This window comes from Perna viridis, chromosome 3 (assembly GCF_037379345.1).
Source record: "Perna viridis isolate PV_CMFRI_1.1 ecotype Kerala chromosome 3, ASM3737934v1, whole genome shotgun sequence".
Classification (NCBI taxonomy): Eukaryota; Metazoa; Mollusca; class Bivalvia; order Mytilida; family Mytilidae; genus Perna; species Perna viridis.
In genome coordinates, this window is record NC_142447.1 from 22,931,971 (window position 1) to 22,955,106 (window position 23,136).

The 23,136-nt window shown below is 31.8% G+C and overlaps 1 protein-coding gene across 4 annotated transcripts in view; it reads right to left on the minus strand.

The window, feature by feature from the left end:
- LOC148621482 (uncharacterized) overlaps positions 1-23,136 on the minus strand; it is a 62,809-nt gene that overhangs the window by 32,420 nt on the left and 7,253 nt on the right. For all 4 annotated transcript variants that reach the window (XR_015921196.1, XM_088575937.1, XM_088575938.1 and 1 more), the window contains exons 5-21: positions 22,979-23,044; positions 22,172-22,243; positions 21,371-21,439; positions 20,608-20,673; positions 19,553-19,630; positions 19,226-19,297; positions 17,842-17,913; positions 17,132-17,284; positions 15,975-16,052; positions 7,688-7,822; positions 7,237-7,386; positions 5,618-5,770; positions 4,281-4,346; positions 3,745-3,888; positions 2,457-2,600; positions 1,709-1,849; positions 618-962 (exon numbers count right to left, since the gene is read on the minus strand). Coding sequence is in view for 3 of the 4 variants with exons in the window: in XM_088575937.1 (XP_088432063.1) it covers positions 618-962; positions 1,709-1,849; positions 2,457-2,600; positions 3,745-3,888; positions 4,281-4,346; positions 5,618-5,770; positions 7,237-7,386; positions 7,688-7,822; positions 15,975-16,052; positions 17,132-17,284; positions 17,842-17,913; positions 19,226-19,297; positions 19,553-19,630; positions 20,608-20,673; positions 21,371-21,439; positions 22,172-22,243; positions 22,979-23,044 (2,004 nt within the window). In the remaining variant the exon portion in view is untranslated. The remainder of the gene's footprint in view (positions 1-617; positions 963-1,708; positions 1,850-2,456; positions 2,601-3,744; positions 3,889-4,280; positions 4,347-5,617; positions 5,771-7,236; positions 7,387-7,687; positions 7,823-15,974; positions 16,053-17,131; positions 17,285-17,841; positions 17,914-19,225; positions 19,298-19,552; positions 19,631-20,607; positions 20,674-21,370; positions 21,440-22,171; positions 22,244-22,978; positions 23,045-23,136) is intronic.

The following is a 23,136-nucleotide window of genomic DNA, read 5'->3' on the forward strand; positions in this document are numbered from 1 at the left end:
GCCGAGGGTATAACGATTGAATAAAGTATCCTTTTCAGCCACCAAAAGGCGTGTAATATGCGAAATTGATGTTCGATTGGTGAATATGAATTTAAACCACGTAACTAAGAGCAAAATATAAAAAAAATAATTTCAGTTTTCCGCATTCTAAATATATCTAAATCACTGTTTAACCATATATTTAAAACAATATAATGCATATAGGAAAAAACAAAAATATAACAGAAAGAGGACCTTTATCAAGAACGGTAAAATTGTGTCATACGTCCAGTTCTGTATATCAGCAGTTACATGAGACAAATTGGAACATATGATGTAATATTTTTAAGGTTTTATTATTTGTTTTTAGATAAAACTTATTTCGATTTTTTCAATGTAGAAACTAACATGGTTTTATGTCAAAAAAGTCAAATAAGGTGGTTAAGTTTTCATGATAGTTTATCATTATATATTTTATCGTTTTCTCATTATAACCACTGGTATGATTAATGACGATTCAAATAAAACACAGCTAGTTTTGTAGATCTACTTATTTATAAATTTATGAAGTTGTAGTTATCTTCTTTAAAAATATTTTCAGTACTTCAAAAACAGTAAATGTAAATGTGATTACTTACATGTAATCACTGCTTCTAAAATCGTTGAAAGCGTGTCTTTGTATCAAATAAACCTTGTTATTGTTTAGGTTGCAGGAACGACAATTGAAGTTGTTGAATGTGTAAGACAGTATAGTGTCTATTTCAGAATTTTGCATATAGAAATACGAGCATGTCACTTTAATGAATCCATATGGTTGTACTTCATGTACTCCATTAACATTTATTATGTGAGCACTGACATCATTAAAAGCATTGGTTTCAATAAGTCTCAATTTATTTCCAATTAAACTCAGATGGTTAGAAACGTAAAATCTCCTGAATGCTCCTGATTTGATTGAAGATATTCTATTTCCATTTATAGAGCTGGAACGAAAAAGGCAGCTATTGAAATTATGTGTGTCTTTTGAGGACGATTAAAACATTTCATTGACTGTATAAGTATGTTTTTGAACACACCAATCATTATCCGCTCCAAATGAAATAAATAAAGCGTCTCTGATATCTGTATACCAAACATCTTTGAAAGTAAATACAAATTTTCACGGTGTTTTAATGCTTGCAGTTATTTCTTTATTTTAATTTCTTTCGCAAAATTAATCATCTACTTCTTCATCTTCTTATTTTGTATTCCATAAATATATATAAAGTCAAATAAAATTACTCAAATGTTAAGTCGTTTACATACGTCACAAATCGGTTGTATATCTTGCCAATTGGAGAAGTCTTGGACAATTTGTATTATACCACGAAAAAAATGTACGACTTGTACCTTGTGAAAATAAGACAAATTGCGTTTTGACACTAAACTGACAAATGATATTAAAACGGTTTCTGAAAATGGTCCTAGTGGCCAAAATTCTGGTGGAAATGGTCCAAGATTCAGTAGATCAAAAGATTTAACCGCTTGACATAAAATTTTCTTCCAGATAGGACTAATGCAATTTTTTCTTATCCAGCGGATAAATATTTTGAAAAAAACTATGTCCTGGACTTATAACCAAATGTTACCAAATTATGAATAATGAATTGTTTAAAGGAGTATTAAGCAAAAGGTCACATTTTGACAGTTTTTTTTTTTTTTTTTTTTTTTGGCGCAGTCGTGTACTTACAACGAGTTTACAGTTATGCCAATAAATGTATCTGCTAAAACATTGGATATCCTATTGTTATGAAGATACAAATTAGAAACCGCTTTATTATGAAAAGTTCCGTTCCTGGGCAATCTATACAATCTGTTGTTTGCAAAATCTCTGCAATTTAAATAAAACACATGATTAATAATTTCACAATGTGTAACGCTATAAAATCAAGTGTAATTTTAGAACAGATTAGCTATCATTTGCTTCATGTTTGGTTTACAGATAAGTGTAATCTGAGCAAACTGTATGAATTAAAAATAAAGGAAAAATGCAATGATACCCATGGAATGACTACTCAAAAATGGGATCACTACAAAACTAGTTCTCCACGTACTTAATCTGAAATATAAAAAAAATGAAGTTAATACATGCAGAAAATTATCATGGTAAAAGTGATACGTGATGTAGAAATAATCAACACCAACAAACGATTTTTTTCCCGGTCTACATATATACATTCTTATATGACGATAGTCTTTTATATCTGTAGCTTTTTTAAAAATGGGTTTTTCAGGCGCATATGTCACCTCCTGACTGTTATAAATAGTGTTACTTCAATTATTGATAATTAATGGGATGTGGTTTGAAAAAAAACTAGACAGCTATTCGCCATCTTCAAATGGATTGAAAAGCCATGTGTCTAATAAATGATTTATTTTACTTTTATTTGCCAGTATAGTGTGTGAACATTTAATTATTAAGTATGAATGATACATACAAAGTTCCAATAAATGTAATGTGATCAAGTGTTCCGTCCTCTATGTATCCTATCTCATTACTTCCTAGTAGAAGCTGAATTGACAAAGGACAGTCCTCAAATGACTTTTTCTTAATTTGAACTATCTTATTGGAAGACATTGATCTGCAACAGTATTATTTTAAATCTAAATTGTTATATTCAAGCCAGCGGTAAAACAAACACCCAATTCAAATAACTTTATCTCTTTGTGAATAACAATAAAATTGTCAATCTAATGCAACATTCTTTGTAATGTTTAATTTCATACGATAACTTTCCATAGTTAATCCTTCAAATTGAATGCATGCGCAGACACCTTTTATAGATTATATATATATCTAACGATGTTAGAACTGTCAAATTTGCGATACGAATTTTTGGTCGTTCCCTCCGCGGGACTCAAACTCGTATCGCTGTGACTACAATGGCAACACCGCCTGCACAAAGTCCAGCGCCCTAGACCATTCGGCCAGCTAGGCTATATTTTATTTTTAATTTATATTTGACATAAGGATATTGTATGCTGGAGATTAACCATCTAAACAATTTATCGACTTATTGCTTTCTTTTTGAAAATCAATATTTTAACTACTGGTGTATGCAATTAATGTAATAAATTCCAAAAAGACAAAACTGTGCAGTACAATGTAGGAATATAACAAAAATATCTTGTTATTGCTGATCAATCATCTATAAAAATGATATTTGCATTAACATATTTTTTAAATTCAATAAAGTCTTGAGGTAGGAGCTATAACAACCACAATCCGCCCAAAATTTTCGTTTAATTCTTGATTTCTGTTTCATCAAGAAGTCTCAATGAACAATTGGTTTTGTAAAAAACAATACTGTAAAATCTGTTTTTATCAACCTGTTGATAGGACATACTTTTGACTTTATAATAAGGGGAGATCTCGAAAAGTCTTCGAAGATCCATTAATTCACATTGCTTTTTTTTTTAAATAAAAACCTCTACATTCTTCCACAATCAAGTCATTTTTTCTTGCGTTGTGTTTAATAATTATATGCAAGACATGTCAAAAGGACTTGTTATTAGAAGGGTGTGAAGGCATTATTTTGTAACAATAAAAGACTGAATTTCACAATTTTAAGTTTTGTAATTTTCAAATCTAGTTGTAAAACAACAAGGACTGTCTTGTAGAAATTCAAATGCACACACATTCAAGACAATTTGGGGCAATTTTGAGTCTTTATAGCCGCTACCTCTTTGCAAATTTTGAAATTATTTTTAACAATATTGACTTACAGTGATTTAAGACTTGTTGTATTTTTAAAGGCATCATCTGGTATAAAGGTAATTTCATTGGAGTTTAAATTCAAAGAATTCAACATGGGTAAATTTGCAAACTGGCGTCTATGTATGAATCTAAACTTATTGTTGTTGAGGGTTCTTAAAGTAAACATCAACCACAATTTCAGATAAGCAAATATATAAAACGCAAGATAAAACCGTGCTTATATATAGTCATCGATGATTTGATTTACACTTGTGAATATTGCATGTATCAAGACTATGTTTGTAAAAATCATATTGCATGTGATACGTCTTGATAAAAGTTGTCCACTGGTGATAAAAAAAAGTGGTCGTTTTGGTTGGTTGCTGTGTGATTGAGTCTAAATAATCATTTGATACGTCGAAATCACACTTTACCGTTGTTATCTTTTTAAAAATAGGTGAAGTCATAGTCGGCCAATCGCTAGAATTCCGCGATATTTAATTTTCATACATTATGAAACCTATAAATATACAATCTGATTAATTGATTTTAATATTTTACTTACAGTGTTCTCAGTTGTACTGGAAACGTGTCATCTTCTATAGCTATTATATTATTACTGTGTAAATATCTATGTCAATACAAATATGTACATTAAGAATGAAAATAAGCATGCTTTTTTAAATGTCTCATCAAAAACAAACATGTTTTAGGCCTTAAATTTGTTTTAAGTTTTACCTTATAATCATGCAGAGGAAGAGTAAACAAGGGAACCAAGATTCTAGCGGAAATTACAAGAATGTAATCCAGAGACAAAGACTAGATGGGGAAAACAGAAATACAAAATAACAAAGAATATAAAATGAGCAAAATAACACACACAAAGCAACAAAAGTAAATGAACAAACTCGGACTCCACTAAAATCTAGGAGCATGGACCAGGTGCACCGGTAGGGTAAGCGTCCTCTGTTTTTATAGAAACACCCGTGGAGTTGTTCATAAAAAGTCAAGTCCGGGGTAGACAAAAGAGGAAAGGGAAACTATGACACGTTGAACAAATCAGATTTCATGGTGCAGATAAACACACGGTAACGATGCACGAGTTCATGATGACGACCATAAAACTTCTGTAGTGATGACTTCAATCTTGGAGTAAGATAACAAGATAACCCTGTTCAAGAAGCCTTATGGTATGAAGTCTAGCGCGATACAAAAAGTTTGTGTAGTCACGGCAAGCTCTGACATAACGTACGAGTTGTGATATGAAAACTCCATACGCAGGTAAAAATTTAATTACAATATAAAGTATTACTTTTGCCTATGCGATTTAATTAAAGGGTTGACGTATTATTGACCGATTTGAAGTTAACCACCTGTTAAAAAAAGAAAAAAACTAAATTTTAAGCACTTGACTCTCTTTTCGTTGAAAACTTAATACTTTGGAGTAATTACCAAATAGCAAACACCGAACTTATGAAAGTTGTCATATTTTAGTAGCTAAAATTCATAGTCCCATACATTTTACAGGAGGTCAGTATTTCCCTATGTGGACTATGGACTTAAAGTTAAGAAAAAAAATCAGCTATTTATACAGCGATCTGCTGTGAAAAAAAAAATATGGATTTATCATTTTTAAATAAAATTCTATTTGGACTAATTTCATACTTTCCCAAATTATTTATGTCATTCAAGTGATTTTCCGAAAGTCTTACGACGTTTAGAAAGTTTACAGAAAAATTTACCTTATCATCGTCTTCTTTATTTGCATAATTCTTAAGTGAAATTTGTAACGAAGAAAATTGGAAAGGAATTAAGACAAACATATTCATGATAGAAAGAAATGATGCTTCCACGCTATAAATAATACACATAAGTGACTATTAAAAGTTATACATTACTTACAAATCCTGCAATGTTGATACATTGCTGAAGGTTTTTGCGTTTATGAAAGAAATTTGATTGTATTCCAAGAACAGGTATAGTATGGCTGGAAGACGTTCGTTTGTTGTTAGGGCTCCAGGGACACATTGCATCTGTTTGTTATTATTCAATCTCCTTGATAAATGAACAAAATAATATAAAGTAACTTTCAACATATGTTATTCTGTTCGATGCTTTGTTTCCTTAATTTGTTTATTTTTTTTTTCATTTTAAAACAGGAAAACATATCGTTAGAAAAGTATCGATTTTATCCCACTCACAGTGAGTTACTTTGAAAATACGAATTCAGTAACTTTATCAATTTATACGTATACTTCAAACGTCTTTATGAAAACTTACACAACAGAGTTGTAAATATACATTTTCCCTTTACATTTCTACCAACGGAAAGTTGATATATGAAAACAGAAAGCGTACGGAAAACATCTTACTGATTGTAGTTATAATGTATATGGACAAAGTGGTCACATGATAAGTTCGTCCCCTTAAACAAGTTGCAGTCAAACATGTTATAGAGTGATCAAAGAAACCAAGATTCTAGTGGAAATCACAAGAATGTAGTCTAGGGACAATGACCAGACGTGGAAATAGACACAATTAACAAAGCACATAAAATAACAAAATAATGCATACAAAGAAACAAATGTAAATGAGCAAGTCGGACTTCACTAAAACTGGTAGCATTAACCAAATGCACCGGTAGGGTAAGCGTCCTGTTATTTCTAGAAATATCCACAAAGTTGCTCATTAAAAGACAAAATATCTCATGAAAAATATGAAAAGTCCCATAACTCTTAAACCAATAATCCAATTATGTATAAAATTATACACACCGTTAGACCATTATATAACAAACAAATTTAATAATGAACTGTACAGTTTGAATTTTTTTTGTTCAAGATATTCTGCGACTCGATGAAAGAACTTACAAAAATATGAAAAATTCCGAAAAACCCCAGAAAGAAAAATAGTAATTTCATTTAAACCTATACAGCCCTTCAAAACATTGTAACAATTACTGGGTACAGTTAAAATCCAACACGCCATTTCCAAAATATGGTATGACATGTGAAATCTTGATCTTGTTTAAATAAACTATCATAAAGTATAAACTATAAGTGGGAATTTTTCTCAAGAAAGTATACAGACCGTTACACAATCATGACAAACATATGTGTAAAGTTTGTTGAAGTACACGTGTAGGAATTCTAAAATTACGGTGCGACATATACGCAGACAGACAGACGTTTTGATGGAGAACATTTGTATACCACAGTAAGACCCATCTATATATGTTGTATAAAGTTAAGTTAACTTAGGTTGGCACAGTTTGAAAAAAATATAAAGGATATTTGCTATGAAATGTGGATCAAAGCCACAAACTTGGACATCAAGTATTTTTTTTCCTTTTGATGTGTGAAAAAAAATTTTCCGTAGTCAATAATAGTCGTCTCCTTTAAATAGTTTCATTTAGAATAATGAACTTAAATAAAACAATAATTTGAAATGAATTATGTACTCATTCCAAAAAAAAAACAAAAACAAAAACAAAAACAAAAAAACAAAACAAAAAAACTTACAGGTATATCAATGAAGGAAGACACTTGAAACCTTCTTTTTGAATATTCTTCTCGTTTAAACTGTTGTGTTCCAAGTATAAATATTGTAATGAAGGCATCTCACAAAAGTCTGCGTTGTTAATTCCCTCAATAAGGTTATGTTGCAAATATCTACAAAGCAGACAAATGATTATATTTGTTTTTTTTATAACTACTAGATGATCAGACCATATTCAGACAAATGGTTAACATGTATAAGATAGTTTGGTAAAAGATGGCACCAAATCCTCATTTATAAAAAAACATAATATACAATATTTTTCAAAACTCTGGAATTGCAACGAAATATCTTAAAAAACGTCCACAGACCAACGTTTTTTAGGGGCATTTTACATACCATTTCTGTTAATGGTCAAAGATAATTAAAGATTTTGAACTTTACAATTTTTTTTCAAACCTATTAAATACTCACAATTTTTCTATATGAGGAGTGGTAGAAAAGGGTATGAACTTTTTTGCTCTTTCAAGATATGTTGCTCTTAACTTGACACCATAAAAACTTTCGTGTAGTTCTGTTACATTATGTATCGAATTGCGATCGGCATGCCTGAAATTAACATTTCCATGTTAATGTCATTTTTGTTAAAATTTAATTTCAAAACGCGAACGTGAACTTTAAAATGTGATAATTTGTTGTGAAACTGGAAGTTTAGTAAAACTTATCTTATGAATAACATTGTTAAATTTTTCCACAGTGGCCAGATTTAAACTGAGATTGTTGTAATCACGCCAAAGTACTTTAACCCCGTCGCCATTTTTTTGTGCCTGTCTCATTTCTGGCCTTTGTATGTTTTGGTTTGTTTTCACTTTCAGTTTACTTTTATGTTGCTTGAGTAAATAGGGCAACTATTTCGCTGTACCTGTGTATAATGTTGTTTCGGGCCAGCTGTAGCCTGCCCTGTAGTGTGAGGGTTTTCTCGTCATTCATAGAACACTCACTGGTTAGCCTTGTGGTGGCATTTTTCATCCCGGTGAGTTTGTCATCTCTTTGACATATTCAACATTTCAATATTCCTATTATGAGGCATTCTGATGGACATCATTTCTGCTTCTCTACGTGTCGATCTTTTCTCAACTCGAATGAAGTAAACAATTTATTCAAGTAAAAGGTCTCCGTTTTGGCACATACCTCCAAATTTAGCTTCCTTTACATAGATGATGTTTTATCATTAGAATAACTACTCATTTTAACTATTCAAAACTTCTTTTAAATACAAGATACTACAAAAACGCAAGATAATATTTTTATTTCACAAATCATACATTTTGCTATTAATTTCGACCATCGACTTCCCAGATTAGCTTAGAGGCTTACACACATGGACAGGGTTATGTTGCCCGTAGATTAAAAACCGTCAAAAATGTCATCTTCATGACCTGCATAACCCTTATGTTTGTCAAATATTCCTTAAAATCTTTTGATTTTGCAAAAAGTTAAGCACTGAAAAGGTGTTATAGGAGCTGATGATGTACAATTTCAGGTTTCAAAAGAAATTTGAGTTTAACTGTCATTTTCATGTATTTTATTACACCAATTCTAATTTTGGTTGTTCGAATTAGATGTATCTTTCTGCTTTTGAAATTTAACCTTGGAAATTGTTGCAGATGCAAATGGCGGAAAACATACATGTGTACGTCTTATATTGAACAGGAGGTAGACTCCGTCGACAACTTGGGCATACAATACTTATAGATGTTTGTTTCTTTGTGAAAAGACCTTGAATTTGTTAGACAAGGACAGGAAGCGTGCGTATGACATGAGCACGAGGTGTACCACTGATTGCATTAATATATAAATATGTTCCCTGTATCAATTTGATCCGATGGAGCAGTGTAGCGAATAGAGTCGTCACATTCTGAGACGTTGTATAATATTGATTTCTTGTGACATGCATCAATAATTTGATCCTCTATCCTACATAATAACACCTAGATGAACTGTCCCGTACTACCATACTTCGTTTACTAAGTTACAACCCTAGATTAATCCTACGAAGAGGAATGACCCGGCCAGCGAAAGCTATATTTTTATATAGCCTGGCTGGCCGAGTGGTCTAGGGCGCTGGACTTCTTGCAGGCGGTGTTGCCATAGATGTCACAGCAATACGAGTTCGAGTTCCGCAAAGGGAACGACCAAAAAAAATTTGCGTCGCAAATTTGACAGTTCTAACATCGTTGGAAATTTTTCAGACCCTTCTATAAGTTAATGTTATCTTCCCTGTATCAATTTGATCCGATGGAGCAGTGTTGCGAATAGAGTCGTCACTTTCTGAGACGTTATATATATATATATATATATATATATATTGTCTTACTCGATACCATCAGAGGTTGTCCTGTTCAGTTACATCATGTGCTAATGTTCGCGCTCCAGATTTACTTACGAAGAAGTATCACTCGGTTAACGAAAGCTATATTTTTATTTGGCCGAGTGGTCTAGAGCGTTGTATTTAGTGCAGGCGGTGTTGCCAAAGATGTCAGAGAAGAGAAGGGGTTCGAATCCCGCTGAGGGAACAACCAAATTTGCAACCTCGCATCGATTCTAGAGTTGGGGTGTAGTTTAGACTTGATTATATATATATATATATATAATGGGTATAAGTGCTTTTGTTATCGTTACACTTACTATTCACAGCAAATGTAACTATTATAAATAATGTTATGTATAGTTCATATTTTGTGTCAAATCTTAAATACTTCAGAAATATCCTGCCTTACAGATTTCGAATTTTTAACATTGTAACTCTCTAGTAAGAAGTAAATTGACATATGGATCTTTCATTGGTATCCGATATTGCTCAGACTATTGTCATTTGAACATTCTCAAGTTTATTTAATTACATGGGGTAAATTTGTTCACATACAGCAAAAAATATAAAGCGCACTACCGTTGTAGAATTATTAATATATGAATACTCATTCTTAAATATTTACATGAATTATTTCATGTACATGCCGAAAGGTCGTGGCCAAAGAGTTCGAGCTGTAAACCTGGAAAGGTTGGCCTATAGGCAGCGATTAAAAAATAGGGAAGCTCCTGTTATTGACAGGCCAGCTCAGAAAGGCGCAGAAATAGGCAATGCAACGTTCAATCAACTCCACCTAATGTAGTTCCAGCTCCACCTAATGTAGTTCCAGCTCCTTCTAATGTAGTTCCCGAACAACCTAGTCAATGCCGTTCGCAAAGTGTTCAAGCGCGTAGTACAGTTATAAATGGTGAGGATCTGCTAAATGCAGCACATAATATAACTGATATGCCTATGCTAATGCCTTTTACTAATGAACTTGATATTTTTGTTCCCAAATCCTTAAAAGATAAGATATGGAGTATGGAATATTAAGACTTATCATTGTTACTGAGGCAAAATTGTATTCTCCAAAATTGTATTGTTATAATGGGAGGCTAATTTTACAATCAGTAAATAAACCAAGCAAAATAAGGCATATTGAAAGTATTGAGATGTGGACTGATGATTTTTTGAATTATGCAAAGATTTTGATTGAAAAACATCCCCTGGTAGCAGGAGATTTGTTTATGCACATTTCCATTGTTAGAGGTGCAACATCAGATGCTACCTTTGATAGAGTGTGTATGTATGACCAACAAATCAGACTGCAAATGACACTTATCCCTTTGTGGTCATGGTCACAAATTGACGGGGTGTTATGGCTAAGATTTGTTGCTAAAGGGGCATCGGGTATACATATTCAAAATTCAGTTGGATCTCAACCTAAACCATGTTTTGATTTCAACTTTAAAAGAGGTTGTTTTAGAGTTAATTGCATATATCGTCATTCATGCATTAAGTGTTCAGGAATGCACCCTGCTGTGTTGTGTAATTATTTTGCAAAGTTTGGTAGAAACGTGCAAGGCGGTGTTCGTAAATTTGCGCCTAAATTGAATGTTTCATCCACATCATTTAATGCTTTTCGATTTAGACCTCCTCTGCTTGGAAGTGGTTCACAAATAAAAAAGTAATTTGAATAATTTAAATTTCAGTAAATGACAGTTTGGACATTTGGAAACTTGGCCACTCTCTAATTAAGTTGAAAGAAGGTTTAGATATTTACCCGAATAAGGCTGATGGTAAATTATTGTTTGAAGGGTTTAATCAAGGTTTTAAAATAAATTATCATGGTCCTAGATTAGCTATAGATACAAAAAAAAATAAAGTCTATTATAATGAATCCAACAGCTGCAATTGATAAAGTTGAAACAGAAATAAAGTTAGGTAGAATTGCAGGACCCTTTGATAGGCGACTGATTTTGAATTTGAGGTGTTCTCCAATAGGTATTATACCAAAGAAAACAGGTGGGTTAATTATTTATTTATCATACCCCCATTAAATAGTGTCAAAGATTATATAGATGAAAAATATACAATTGTACATTGTTCGTCTTTTGATAATGCATCTTCAATTGTTAAGCAATTATGAAAAGGGGCATTAATTGGGAAAAAGATATCAAATCTGCTTTTAGACTGTTACCAATATATCCGAGGTATTTTGACTTGTTGGGCTTCAACATTGGCAATAATTATTATATTGATAAATGTCTGTCTATGGGATGCTCGATTTCTTGTTTGACATTTGAAAGTCAATCTAATAATTAAGATCTTGATGATTTTTCTTTTGCTGAAAAGTCTGATTCTGATGATTGTAAAAAAATAATGAATTAATTTGATTAAGTTTGTAATAGTATGGGGGTACCTATTGCACAGGAAAAAAACCAGTTGGACCAGTTACAAATTTGGAATATTTATGTTTTACCATTGACACTGAAAATCTTTTATTTAGAATTCCTGAAGACAAAATCAAGGAGTTACTATCGCAAATAAATTTGGTTGCATTTTTGAAAAAAGTTACTTTAAAACAGCCGCAATCTATATGTGGTGTTTTGGCATTTTGCATAAAGGCTTTACCAGCAGGTAGAGCGTTTAGTAGAAGATTATACATGGCAACTAGTAAAGCCTAAAAACCTCGTTACTAAGGACCTTATGGTACGGAAATATTTTCTTGAAACATTTAATGGTCATTTCTATATGTTGGATGACTTTTTACTGATAATGCAGAGGGCAAGGAGGCAGGATATGGTATATACTTAATGGGTAAATGGGCTTATCTGCGATGGCCCTCGGTATGGTCTGATACTGATATTTTCTTGAAATCATACCCATAGCCTTAGCTATTTATTTGTGGAAATTTTTTTTCATAAGAAGAAAATTCTTTTTCATGTAGATAATTTAGCTGTGGTGTTGATTTTGAATAACAAAACCCCCCAAAAAAATGAGCGGGTACTCAAATTTCTTAGATTTATTGTTTACTTGTTGCTAATTTTCACATATAATCAACTCACATCGAGTCTTCAAAAAAAATGTATTAGCTGATGCATTATCTCGGGGTCAATTTCAGAAATTCAAGAGATTAGCATCACAGGCGGATTCATCACCAACAGAAGTACCAATGGAGATCTTGAACCATTTAGAAGACATTTTATAAAGTTAATAGATAATTCAATATCTGATAATACTTGGAAGCTTTATCAAAATGGTCTAATGAAGTTTGAAAAGTTTAGATTTGATTTTCAAATTACAAACATTTGGTCACCTCCTATTTATGATATTATAAATTTTATTGCTTATTTAGAGAACAACAGTTATGCACCTAAATTGTATACATCGGCTATCAGTTTCAAAATAAAAATTGAAGGTATGAATAACTTTACAAAGTCATTCATTTTCCAAAAAAACGCTTTTCGGGTATGCAAAGAATGCATATAAATATATAGCCGCATATGCCATTAACATTTGAAATGCTCAAACAAATTACATATGCTTTATCGAAGACTTGTTCTTCAACCTATGAAACATTGTTGTTTTCTTCAAGTTTTTCTTTAGCATTTTTTGGCATGTTAAGAGTTGGTGAATTTGCTTTATCACCCTTTTTCTGAGAGACATATGTTACAGATAGCTAATGTGTCATTCAGTTTAAAGAAAATACTGTTTCTTTGTTTTTACCTTCATCAAAAACTGACCAATTTGGGTTGAAGACTGAATTAGTTATTCCTAGTTTTTCAGGAGGTGCTATTTGTCCAGTAGAAAACTTAAAACGTTATTTAAAGGCTAGACCTATTGGCAAGGGTCCACTGTTTATTCATTTCAATGGTAAAACGCTTATTCGTTATCAAGTATCGGTAATGTTAAAGGCATCTTTAAGGTATTTAAATTATGATGAAAGGGAATACAATAGTCATTCATTTCGCATTGGTGCAGCAACTTCTTTTGCAATGATTGGAAAATCTGATGATGATATTAAAAAATGGGAAGATGGAAGTCTGATACTTACTTGAATTATATAAGAATGCATCATTTGAATTTGAGTTAATATTGAGAAACAATTTTCAGGACAACAACCAATTTGGATAATTGGTTCTTCGATTCTTCCAAAGACAGAGCATCACACAAATAAGAGAGCCACAGAGCACCGCCTTGGTCTAGAAACGCATTGCTTTAAAATAGTTTGGGTTGTCATGCCAGGATTACACTGGACTTCAGATGTACCATTACTTAATACTACAATACAATATTTTGGTATACCTAGGGCACTTGTTATACACTGTAGTGGTAATTATTTAGGCTATTTTTCAATAAGGGTACTGCTTAAGCATAGTAAATTTGCTTCGTTCACTATCAGTAAGATGTTACCTAATTGTTCTTTGATTTTTTTCAAGCATTTTGCGAAGTTCATGGCGTTATTCTAAAAGTAATAACGCCATGGAAAGGGCTAGAAAGCGAATAAATCGCAAATTACTTATTAAATAATGGTTGCTATTTTATTAAGCATCTAGATTTGGAGGATGGTCATAAAGCATTGTATGACTAAGATGGAGTACATTTGTCTTTCTTGGGGAATGATATTTTTATCCATGCAATTCAAGGTGGTTTAGAACAATCTTTGTTATATCCACAAAATAGATTGTATCCTATGTAACTTCATATTACATATTGTATATTTTCTCGTTTTTGTTGTTGTTTTTGTTTTTTGATTTGTTTTTTTTTCTTTGGCTGTTTAATTTTGTCATTGATAAATTATTGGCGGATTATCATAATATTAAAGATTAACATGATGATTTGGCTTTACTGCTATGGACTAAACCCAGAAGCAGAGACTTAATTCATCGAATGGCATACCCTACGATATATTTTGTTACATGTTTTATTGGCCAGTTTGTTTTATATCACCTCTATTGAAAGCTATGACAAATTAACAGCCAAATACTGAATTATGTTTTTGTTGCTTTTTTTACAAAAGTTTACTAAAGTAACATCAACTCTTAACACTTTATTGTTTTATCACATCAGTTGACATTAGTTTTGGTTTCACACATGCGCTCTAGCTCTTACACAAACACACACTCTTAATTATCCTTACATATATGATTGATTGATTGATTGATTGTTGGGGTTTAACGCCCGAGCAGCAATATTTCAGCTATATTCAGGCGATGAACATAAAAGGGATGAGAAAATGAACATGAAATGATGATGATGAAATGAAAAAAGGGATGGGACACAATGATAAAAGGGCCGACAAATTTTGATTGCCACTAGAAAAAGGGGAGGAATGGGTAAGGTCGGGCAATTTAGCTTCCTGTGGCGGAGCGCAAAAGGTTCCTACTCCTATCGAATACCACAGCAGGGTTCTTTAACCTGCGAGGAACGTGGCATCTTTCCCAATACGGTGCACCACTATGGTTTGCGGTCAGGTTTTCCGTATTATAGCCTGACAACCCCAGCATGTAACACGCCAGGGGTACCCCATTCCACCACCTGGGGTACACATCCCAGTGGCTCCTTACACACACACACACACACACACAGACACAGACACACACACACACACACATATATATATATATATTCACACACACAATACTAGTTAGTTTGTTTGGTGTTAAATGCTACGTTACGTCATCGTCTTTTGAACATAAATTTATGTTGTATGACGTCTTAACATTTACATCTATTCTGTGATGTAAATATTATAAAGTTACGCCAAATCTTTAAAGCAATCATCATGCCAGTATAACCTAAATGTATGATTTAACATTTAAGGGGGAAAGTTTATTTCTCGTATTAAATAGTGAATTACTATATGAAAAGTTACCATTGTATTTATTTGATTACTTCTTTTTTATGTAATCACTACATTCTATTCCCTGAAATTCAAGGTAAGAGGACTAACTGGTTTTCCATATAGTGTTGAGTAAATTAGACAGTCAAAGGTATACATTTTTTTCTTTTTATATAATAGATTGGCAATTATTTTCAATTTTTATTTTCAAATCTCTCATTTATGCAATCACGCTTTGTTTTTATTTTCACTTGAACTTAAAAAAAAAAACTAATACACCACTGGATATGCAGAGACGTCTAATTTCAATGTAAAAACACCATGACGTTATCAATTAACAGTAAGAATAGACTCAAAAGGTCAAGCAGGAAAGTACAATAAAAGTTACAAAACATTTAAACTTCTGGATTCGATTTCAGTAAAAGTCGTAAGTGTAAAGTTGATCATAAGTAATGACGTCAGAACGGAAAATAGCATTGTAACGTCATAACTTACGATCAATTTTACACTTACGACTTTTTGTGAAAATGTCGCCTGGATTTAAATCTATAACAAAAAAAACTTACAGTTCTACAAGCGAAGTGAAGTTGGCTTCCAAGAAGACTTGGTGTGGTATGTGGGTTAAGCTATTACTGCTTATAAATCTGCAGTAGTGAAAGACTTACTATTAATATATTTCAGAACAAAAACAAAAACAAAAACAAAAAAATAAAAACGAAACAAAAAACAAAACAAAACAAAATCAAACAAAGACAAAAATTAGTATACCATAGATAAGTATTTGTTACAAAACTATCAAATGTGACAAAAACTAATGAAAAAAAGATGAAATAGAAGCACTGCAATGACATTACTTACGGTTACCTTCTATAATTACTCACACTTAAATTGAGGTAGTATATCCTTATATTTCTAATTGACAGAGTTTCCTAGTTTTTCTCAAGGACTTAAATGTAAAAAAATAGGTCACCGAACATTTTATATGGAATATGTAGGGGATTTTCACTTATTCGCTAACTATCAAAATACTGGTATATAGAATGTATTATAAATCTAAATAAAGAGCTATTATCTGATATTCATTCATATTTCAAAAATAAGATTGGAGTCATCGAACTCATTTCGTTATAATATTTAAAAAAAACAGTAAATTCCCATTGCATTTCTATAAAACCTTTTCCCACCGATTATCTCTCCTTTAAAAGAATTTTCCCACAATTTATACTCTCTTGAAAGAGGCTTTTAACAATTATGTTGATAATTTTACCATATAAATTTGTATGTAAAAGATACTTTTAAAATAACTTAAACATATTATTATTGCATCATTTTAAACACTATTAATGAATTGCAAATATACATATAAAGATATGTCTGTATGATTTTGAAGATGACAGAAAAGAATGCTCAGTGTGATAGCCATTATATACTGAGGTAGACCTAGGGTAAGGGAAATAACTATTGAAATCAGTGATATGTTTGTAGCATATTTATTTCATCATCTGGAACAGAATGAAATCAGTCCAAGTTACTTAGAAGCTTACATGAGTTTGGTGTAAAATGCTGAATACAAAACGTTCCAATGATATGTAAAACTTAGCTTAGGTCTACGCCCTTAATATCCTTTATTTTTTATGTGAATTTGCAATCATTTCATATTGTAGCTGTAAAGCACTTCTTTTGGTATAAATAGTTCTCAACAGACAACAATAAGAAAACATACAAGTATTTAAGAGATTTTCCAACGTTGATCATGGAATCGAACATTACAGTTGTCATAGAAGGACTCTGGCTTTGAAGTCGAAACTCTACAAGACTCTCCAAGTTTACAAAAGCCCTGGATGTAAGCTCCTTAAGACTGTTATGGTCAATGTCTCTAGAGTGGTAAAGTTAAAACTTGACATTTAATGACCACATTTTTAAATCATACGGTAGGAAATATGTAATGTTCGAGGATCATTAGACAAACTACGATACAATAGAAATTATTAAATAATCCGATATTTTTATTTCATAGTTTTGTTGACATACAAATAGGTTTGGTTATCTTTTTACGCAAGAGTATTATAGACATAAACACTTCATCTTTATCAATTAAAATGTAGCAGACAAATACAATGCTGTAGTTAAGCGAGTTATTTAGAAATTCACTATACCTTGATGCACCTAGTCCAAGATGTGTGTGCGTGTGTGTGTGTGTGTTTTTTTTTGTTTTTTTTTTTCATTTCTTTGTTGTTTTTATTTTGTTATTGTTTTTGTTGTTGCCGTTTTTTGTTTGTTTGTTTGTTTGTTTTTTTTTTGCTTCTTTTTTTGTTACGAAAATTTGTGATATTTGATATGATGAAATGTCAGAAGATGCATATATTATGTATTTTGTCGGCATATTAAGATACAAGAATAATAAACACCAAAAATATAATACTTGTTACTTACAGGTGAACCAACTCACGCAGATTTTCAAAAATACCCCGCGGTATCTTTGATAGCTTATTATTATGTAACTCACTGTAAATAAACATAGCACAAAATCTTTTTAGATGCGAACAAAAAATAAAGAAATAAAAAATAATTGTGTTCTTCGGGAAATTTCGTTAACAGATACTATATTCTCACTAACCACATATTATTTACAAGACAAGGAACACAAGAAATAAATTCTTCAACTTACTTTACACGCTCAACCTTTCAAACTAAAGGGAATTAATAACAGTTTATTAGAGGATTAAACAGCTATTTTTGGTCGTTCATGGATGTATGATCGGATCTCTTTACTCCCAAGCATTACATAAAAAGCCTTCGGCCTTTCATTGAGCTTGGGAGCTCCGAGACCCGCTCATACATGCATGAACGACCGATAATAGCTGCTTAATTCTTATAATTCTATCCCGACAGTTGGGAATTATTTTTTTTGGAAATGTGGTGTTGAACCGGCAAATGTATTTATAGAATCTAGTTCTGGGGCAATTTAATTTTGGGGCGAATTTACTTGTAGTTATATAAAGCATATATAAGTTTCTTTCCTCGAGTTGAAAATTACTCTCTGTAAACGGTACCGGTAAAATCAATGTGGATGTAATGAATTATTCTTACGGCTATATTATGCCGTTTAGTTTGTTGCCACTCTTTGTCGAACTACACTGCCGTCATATTAGATTCAATCTGACCGGCGGTCATGCAAGTATGAACTTTCTGGCAAAGACGTTCTCGACCAATAAAAACGGCTATAAGCATGAAGAATCTTTTGATTAGAATTATTCTATTTTTAGACGTAAACTTTTTCCGATATTTACGAACTTCAGGTTTGGCTATCATGCTTTTATTGATAAGCATGTTTTTTATAGTTACATAGTAGAACGCCGTCGTGTAATGGCATTCGTCTCCGGTTGATGAGTCGTTACATTTATGAAAATTTCTTCAGATATGCTTTGAGCCAATTCAGTTTACCAAATATGACTGCACTTGAACATAATAAAATAACAATATAAAAGTGTGTTTTTGCATACAAAAACGTATGATTCAAACATTCCAAAGTTCAGAAGTGTATATCTCCCACAATTTTCAGTAAATCATAAAATTATGCACAACAAACTACATGTCATGTCAAAAATACCTACTAAGTTTCATCACTTTCGGTGTAGTAGTTTCCGAGGAGTTGTGTATACAATAATGTGACGAACAGGAAAAAAAAAACACTATGTCGCCTCACCAAAGATAGGGGAAACATAGTAAAAAATCTTATGATAACATTTATAATGCATGCACATGAACTTTGTATATCACAAAGATTAACTGAAGAGAACTGAATGTTGTAGCTTACAGAATTTTTAAATTGTGAAGCTGTTGAAAAGTTCCTCTCTGAATTGTCTTAATAGCATTGTTGCTGAGGTTTCTAAAACAGAAAAAAAATGGCTTTCAAGAATGAGCGCATTGACATTTTTTTTATACTTATTGATTGTTTCATTCATATCTATTTTAACACATAACCTAGCCAAGAAAATAACTCTACTCGGAATAATTGTTTTCATTACAAAATATTAAGAAGCTCGACGTCCAAAATGCAAAGATACATATATATACTTAAGAAATAACGATGTTTATATACTTTTTAAAAATGTTGTTAGAATTTACATTACTTTATACTTACAAATGAATAAACGAGTTCGATGACAATGGCGACAAGTGTTTCAAAGATATCTGTGTAAGTTTGTTGGTTTCAATGCCACTGGAACAAATACAAATAAATCAAGACGTTTTAGAAATTGTCACAAAAAGGTATCTCATAGTTTTCCTCTTTCGTCTACCCTGGATGTGATATTTTAGAGAAATAGCGAGTGTTTTCTTGGAAAGTATGGGACGCTTACCCCATCGGTTCACTTGGTCCATGCTCCCAATTCATGTGAAGTCTGGAATGCTCATTTACTTTTGTTTCTATCTCGTGTGCATGTTTTCTTCATTTTATTTTCATGTTCTTCGTTGTGTACGTCTATTTTATTTGTCTGGTTGTTATCTCTATAAAATGTTCGTTTTCGTTACGGTTCGAATATTAGTTCCCTTGATTTATCTTTCATGAACAAAAAATTCCATAATGCGTTTTGCATTATGATATAATCATAAAATTAGTCAGCGCTAACGGCAAAATTAATACAATATAAGAAAGTTAAAGATATGGTTGACGCTTGTTAACTCTTGTTTGACATCTTGCAAATGCGAATAGAATACACGAATGGTTGATCATTTATAGTATGAATGTTACCATTCATAAGAAAAACAAAGATATCTCATTCAGAATTTGTCATATTTCCACAAAGTCGTCCGCAAAGCATTTTTTTATTTTGGTTTTCTTTCTATAATATGTTAATTCAACAGGTAATCTCCCTCTATATAGACAGCACCAGTGCATTAAATTGACACAAAATTGATATAAAGATGAGGCTTAGAATCGCTTCAAAATGCAAAGCTGTGCCAAGTATTTTCATCGGTGCGAGGTGAATTAATATAAAAGTTTTTGTTTATAGTGAAACAAAATTGTAGAAGAAAAAATACTTTTTAAGCAAGAAAAATAGCGTTTTTTTCTTGTTCGAAACGGCAAAAATTCGTGATGTCAAAACCGAAAAGTAATATTCAGTCAGTGACTTGTAAATATACAATCAATGTATTTTGACGGCCCAAATAGAACGTTTCCACTGTTAATGTACTTACAAATACATTATATTTGGAAGATCACCAAGTTCTGGGATGTTAGTAAACAAATTGTCACCAAGGCTCCTAAAATAATAAACGGTGATGATTTTAAATAATTATTAACATTATGCTATGCATAAAATACAACAACGGTGATCATTAAAAGTTGCGATTTTGCTCTTCACAAAATTTAATTCCTTAAGAAACAATTAAACAGGGAAATATTTATGCGCCTTCCGTCGAAGTGTTTATAAAATACAACAAATCACATCGATTGTGAAAAAAATGTTGAGGTTTTGTGCATGGACTTCCTGTTGATGCATTTGAAATAAAGAAATATAGATTTGCACCAAAAGTGATTTTTGTTTATGCAACGTATGTTACCATGAATCAGTTTTTACTTAAGCTATCGGGGCATTTCAGAGCTAACTCCTGTTTAGACATTTTGGTAATTCCGAAATTATTTATTATTTTGTATTTATGTTATACACATGTACGCTGATGCATATGTTGGGTTTTCATCATTACCGTTCTTTTTTTTCAATTGAATTAATTTTAAGATGCACACGATAGAATAAGTCGAATGAAAAGAAATACTGCGCTTTATTTAGTATTCTTATCCTTTCAAAGACAATTTGTTTCAGCGTTGAAACAAATACAGACGCTTGCTTAAAGTATTCGACCACCCAATCAATCCCTATGCTTTGTATTTCAAATATTGCTTTAAAATATTTCGGAACCCGGGAAGGTTTGATAACAAGATTATTGATCAATTACTTACACCAACCGTAAATTCGGTCCTGACACAAAGTGTTTTGGAAGCCAGTGAATTTTATTACTTGTCAGAGCGCTGTAAAGACAAGTAATAAATCATAAACCTTATGTGGATTAATTGTACGTTTTAATGGGCAGACTCTTAGAATATAGTTAACTTGTATTATTAAAGAATAAACATAAGGAAAATATTAATTTATAGTCATAACTGAAATAGAAATCAAGGGAACCAAGGTTATAGCGGTAATCAAAAGAATGTAATCCAGGGACAAAGACCAGACATTGAAAACAGACATTCACAACAAAGAACATAAAGTAACTAAAATCATACATACAAAGTAACAACAGTAAATGAGTAATTTATAGTCATAACTGAAATATTAGACAAATAAATGTGTATAAGACAATTGCAGAACCAAAAAAAAATGAAATTTTCATTCAAAGAAATGATAATTTTCATTATCCGAGATCACAAGCAAGCCTTACATAATTGTGTTTCTTTTTTTTTTTTTTAAATATTCTATAGTATCAATTTAGATAAACTTTGAATTTATAATGCACAGCAAAGACGATGGTGAATCTGTTTAGCATAACGTTTAAATAGACCGATGCAGAAAGTTCATGGCATTATTGAATTGCTGAATACTTGATTAAAATCTGTTGTGTAGTTCCAGAGAAGATATTCAAAGAAACTTTACAGACGACAACGACGCCACAATATGATAAAAACAGTTACATGGCCTATGGGCCATGTGAGCTTATAAGTGGGAGGGCAAAAAAATGTCTCTACAGTAGTATTACTACATACAGGTATTCTATCGTGCTCGGCAAACTCCCTTTATATTTTGAGTCTGTAGCTATGCTGTTACCTATGAGGTTTCTGATAAAAGACAATTGAATTGACACGAAATTATTAAAATAGCATTTAATAATATGATTTTTTAGTTATACATATGATAAAACATCACAGAATATTATCTGATGACTTCTGTTAGTATCTAACATCTTTTAGGAGAAACGAAATATTGCAATACAACATCAAAGGATATTCTATGCCTAATTAATAACCCTTGCCTAATCAGGGGTATAAGTCATACATCCCAAGCCGCATCAGATGAGTGCATGTATTGGTTGTTTATCACATATTTAAATAAAATCAATCCTATCTATCTGCCTCATGGGCAATACTATTTTGAGATGGCAAATATCATGTCATTGGCCCTCTCGTGAGCCGTCTCACTGACGGCACTTATCTGTTTTTCAGCGACGTCACAGTCGATATGACGTAATGATAAGATTATTTTAGTGTTTTTGCCAATATAAGGCAGAAAAAAAAATCAAATAAAAACTGACAAGGTTGTCGATAAACAATCAGCAGTCGTCATACAATGGAGAGCGATTCTACTACAAATTCTGTGGAAAGTCATATGCAATAAAAACATTTTGTTAAAGAATTTCATGCTCTTATGAAATCCACGAAAATAAGAACATTTATAATATTAGTTACATTATTTGTAAGAAATGTGATTGTTGCAAATTACCACAAAGATATGCCAAGGTCGAGCAAAACAACAATGAGCTTAAATGCACTCAGGATGCACAATGGTATACTTACAGCATGGTTATCTGAGATCCAGTAATGTCTGGCATAAAAGTCAGTTGACTTACACGTCGGATAATTCTGAATGGAAACGGAAATAAAGAATATTATGACATAAAATGCTGAACATGCTTGATATCAGTCCTAGAAAAAATATTGAATTCCCCTAATTA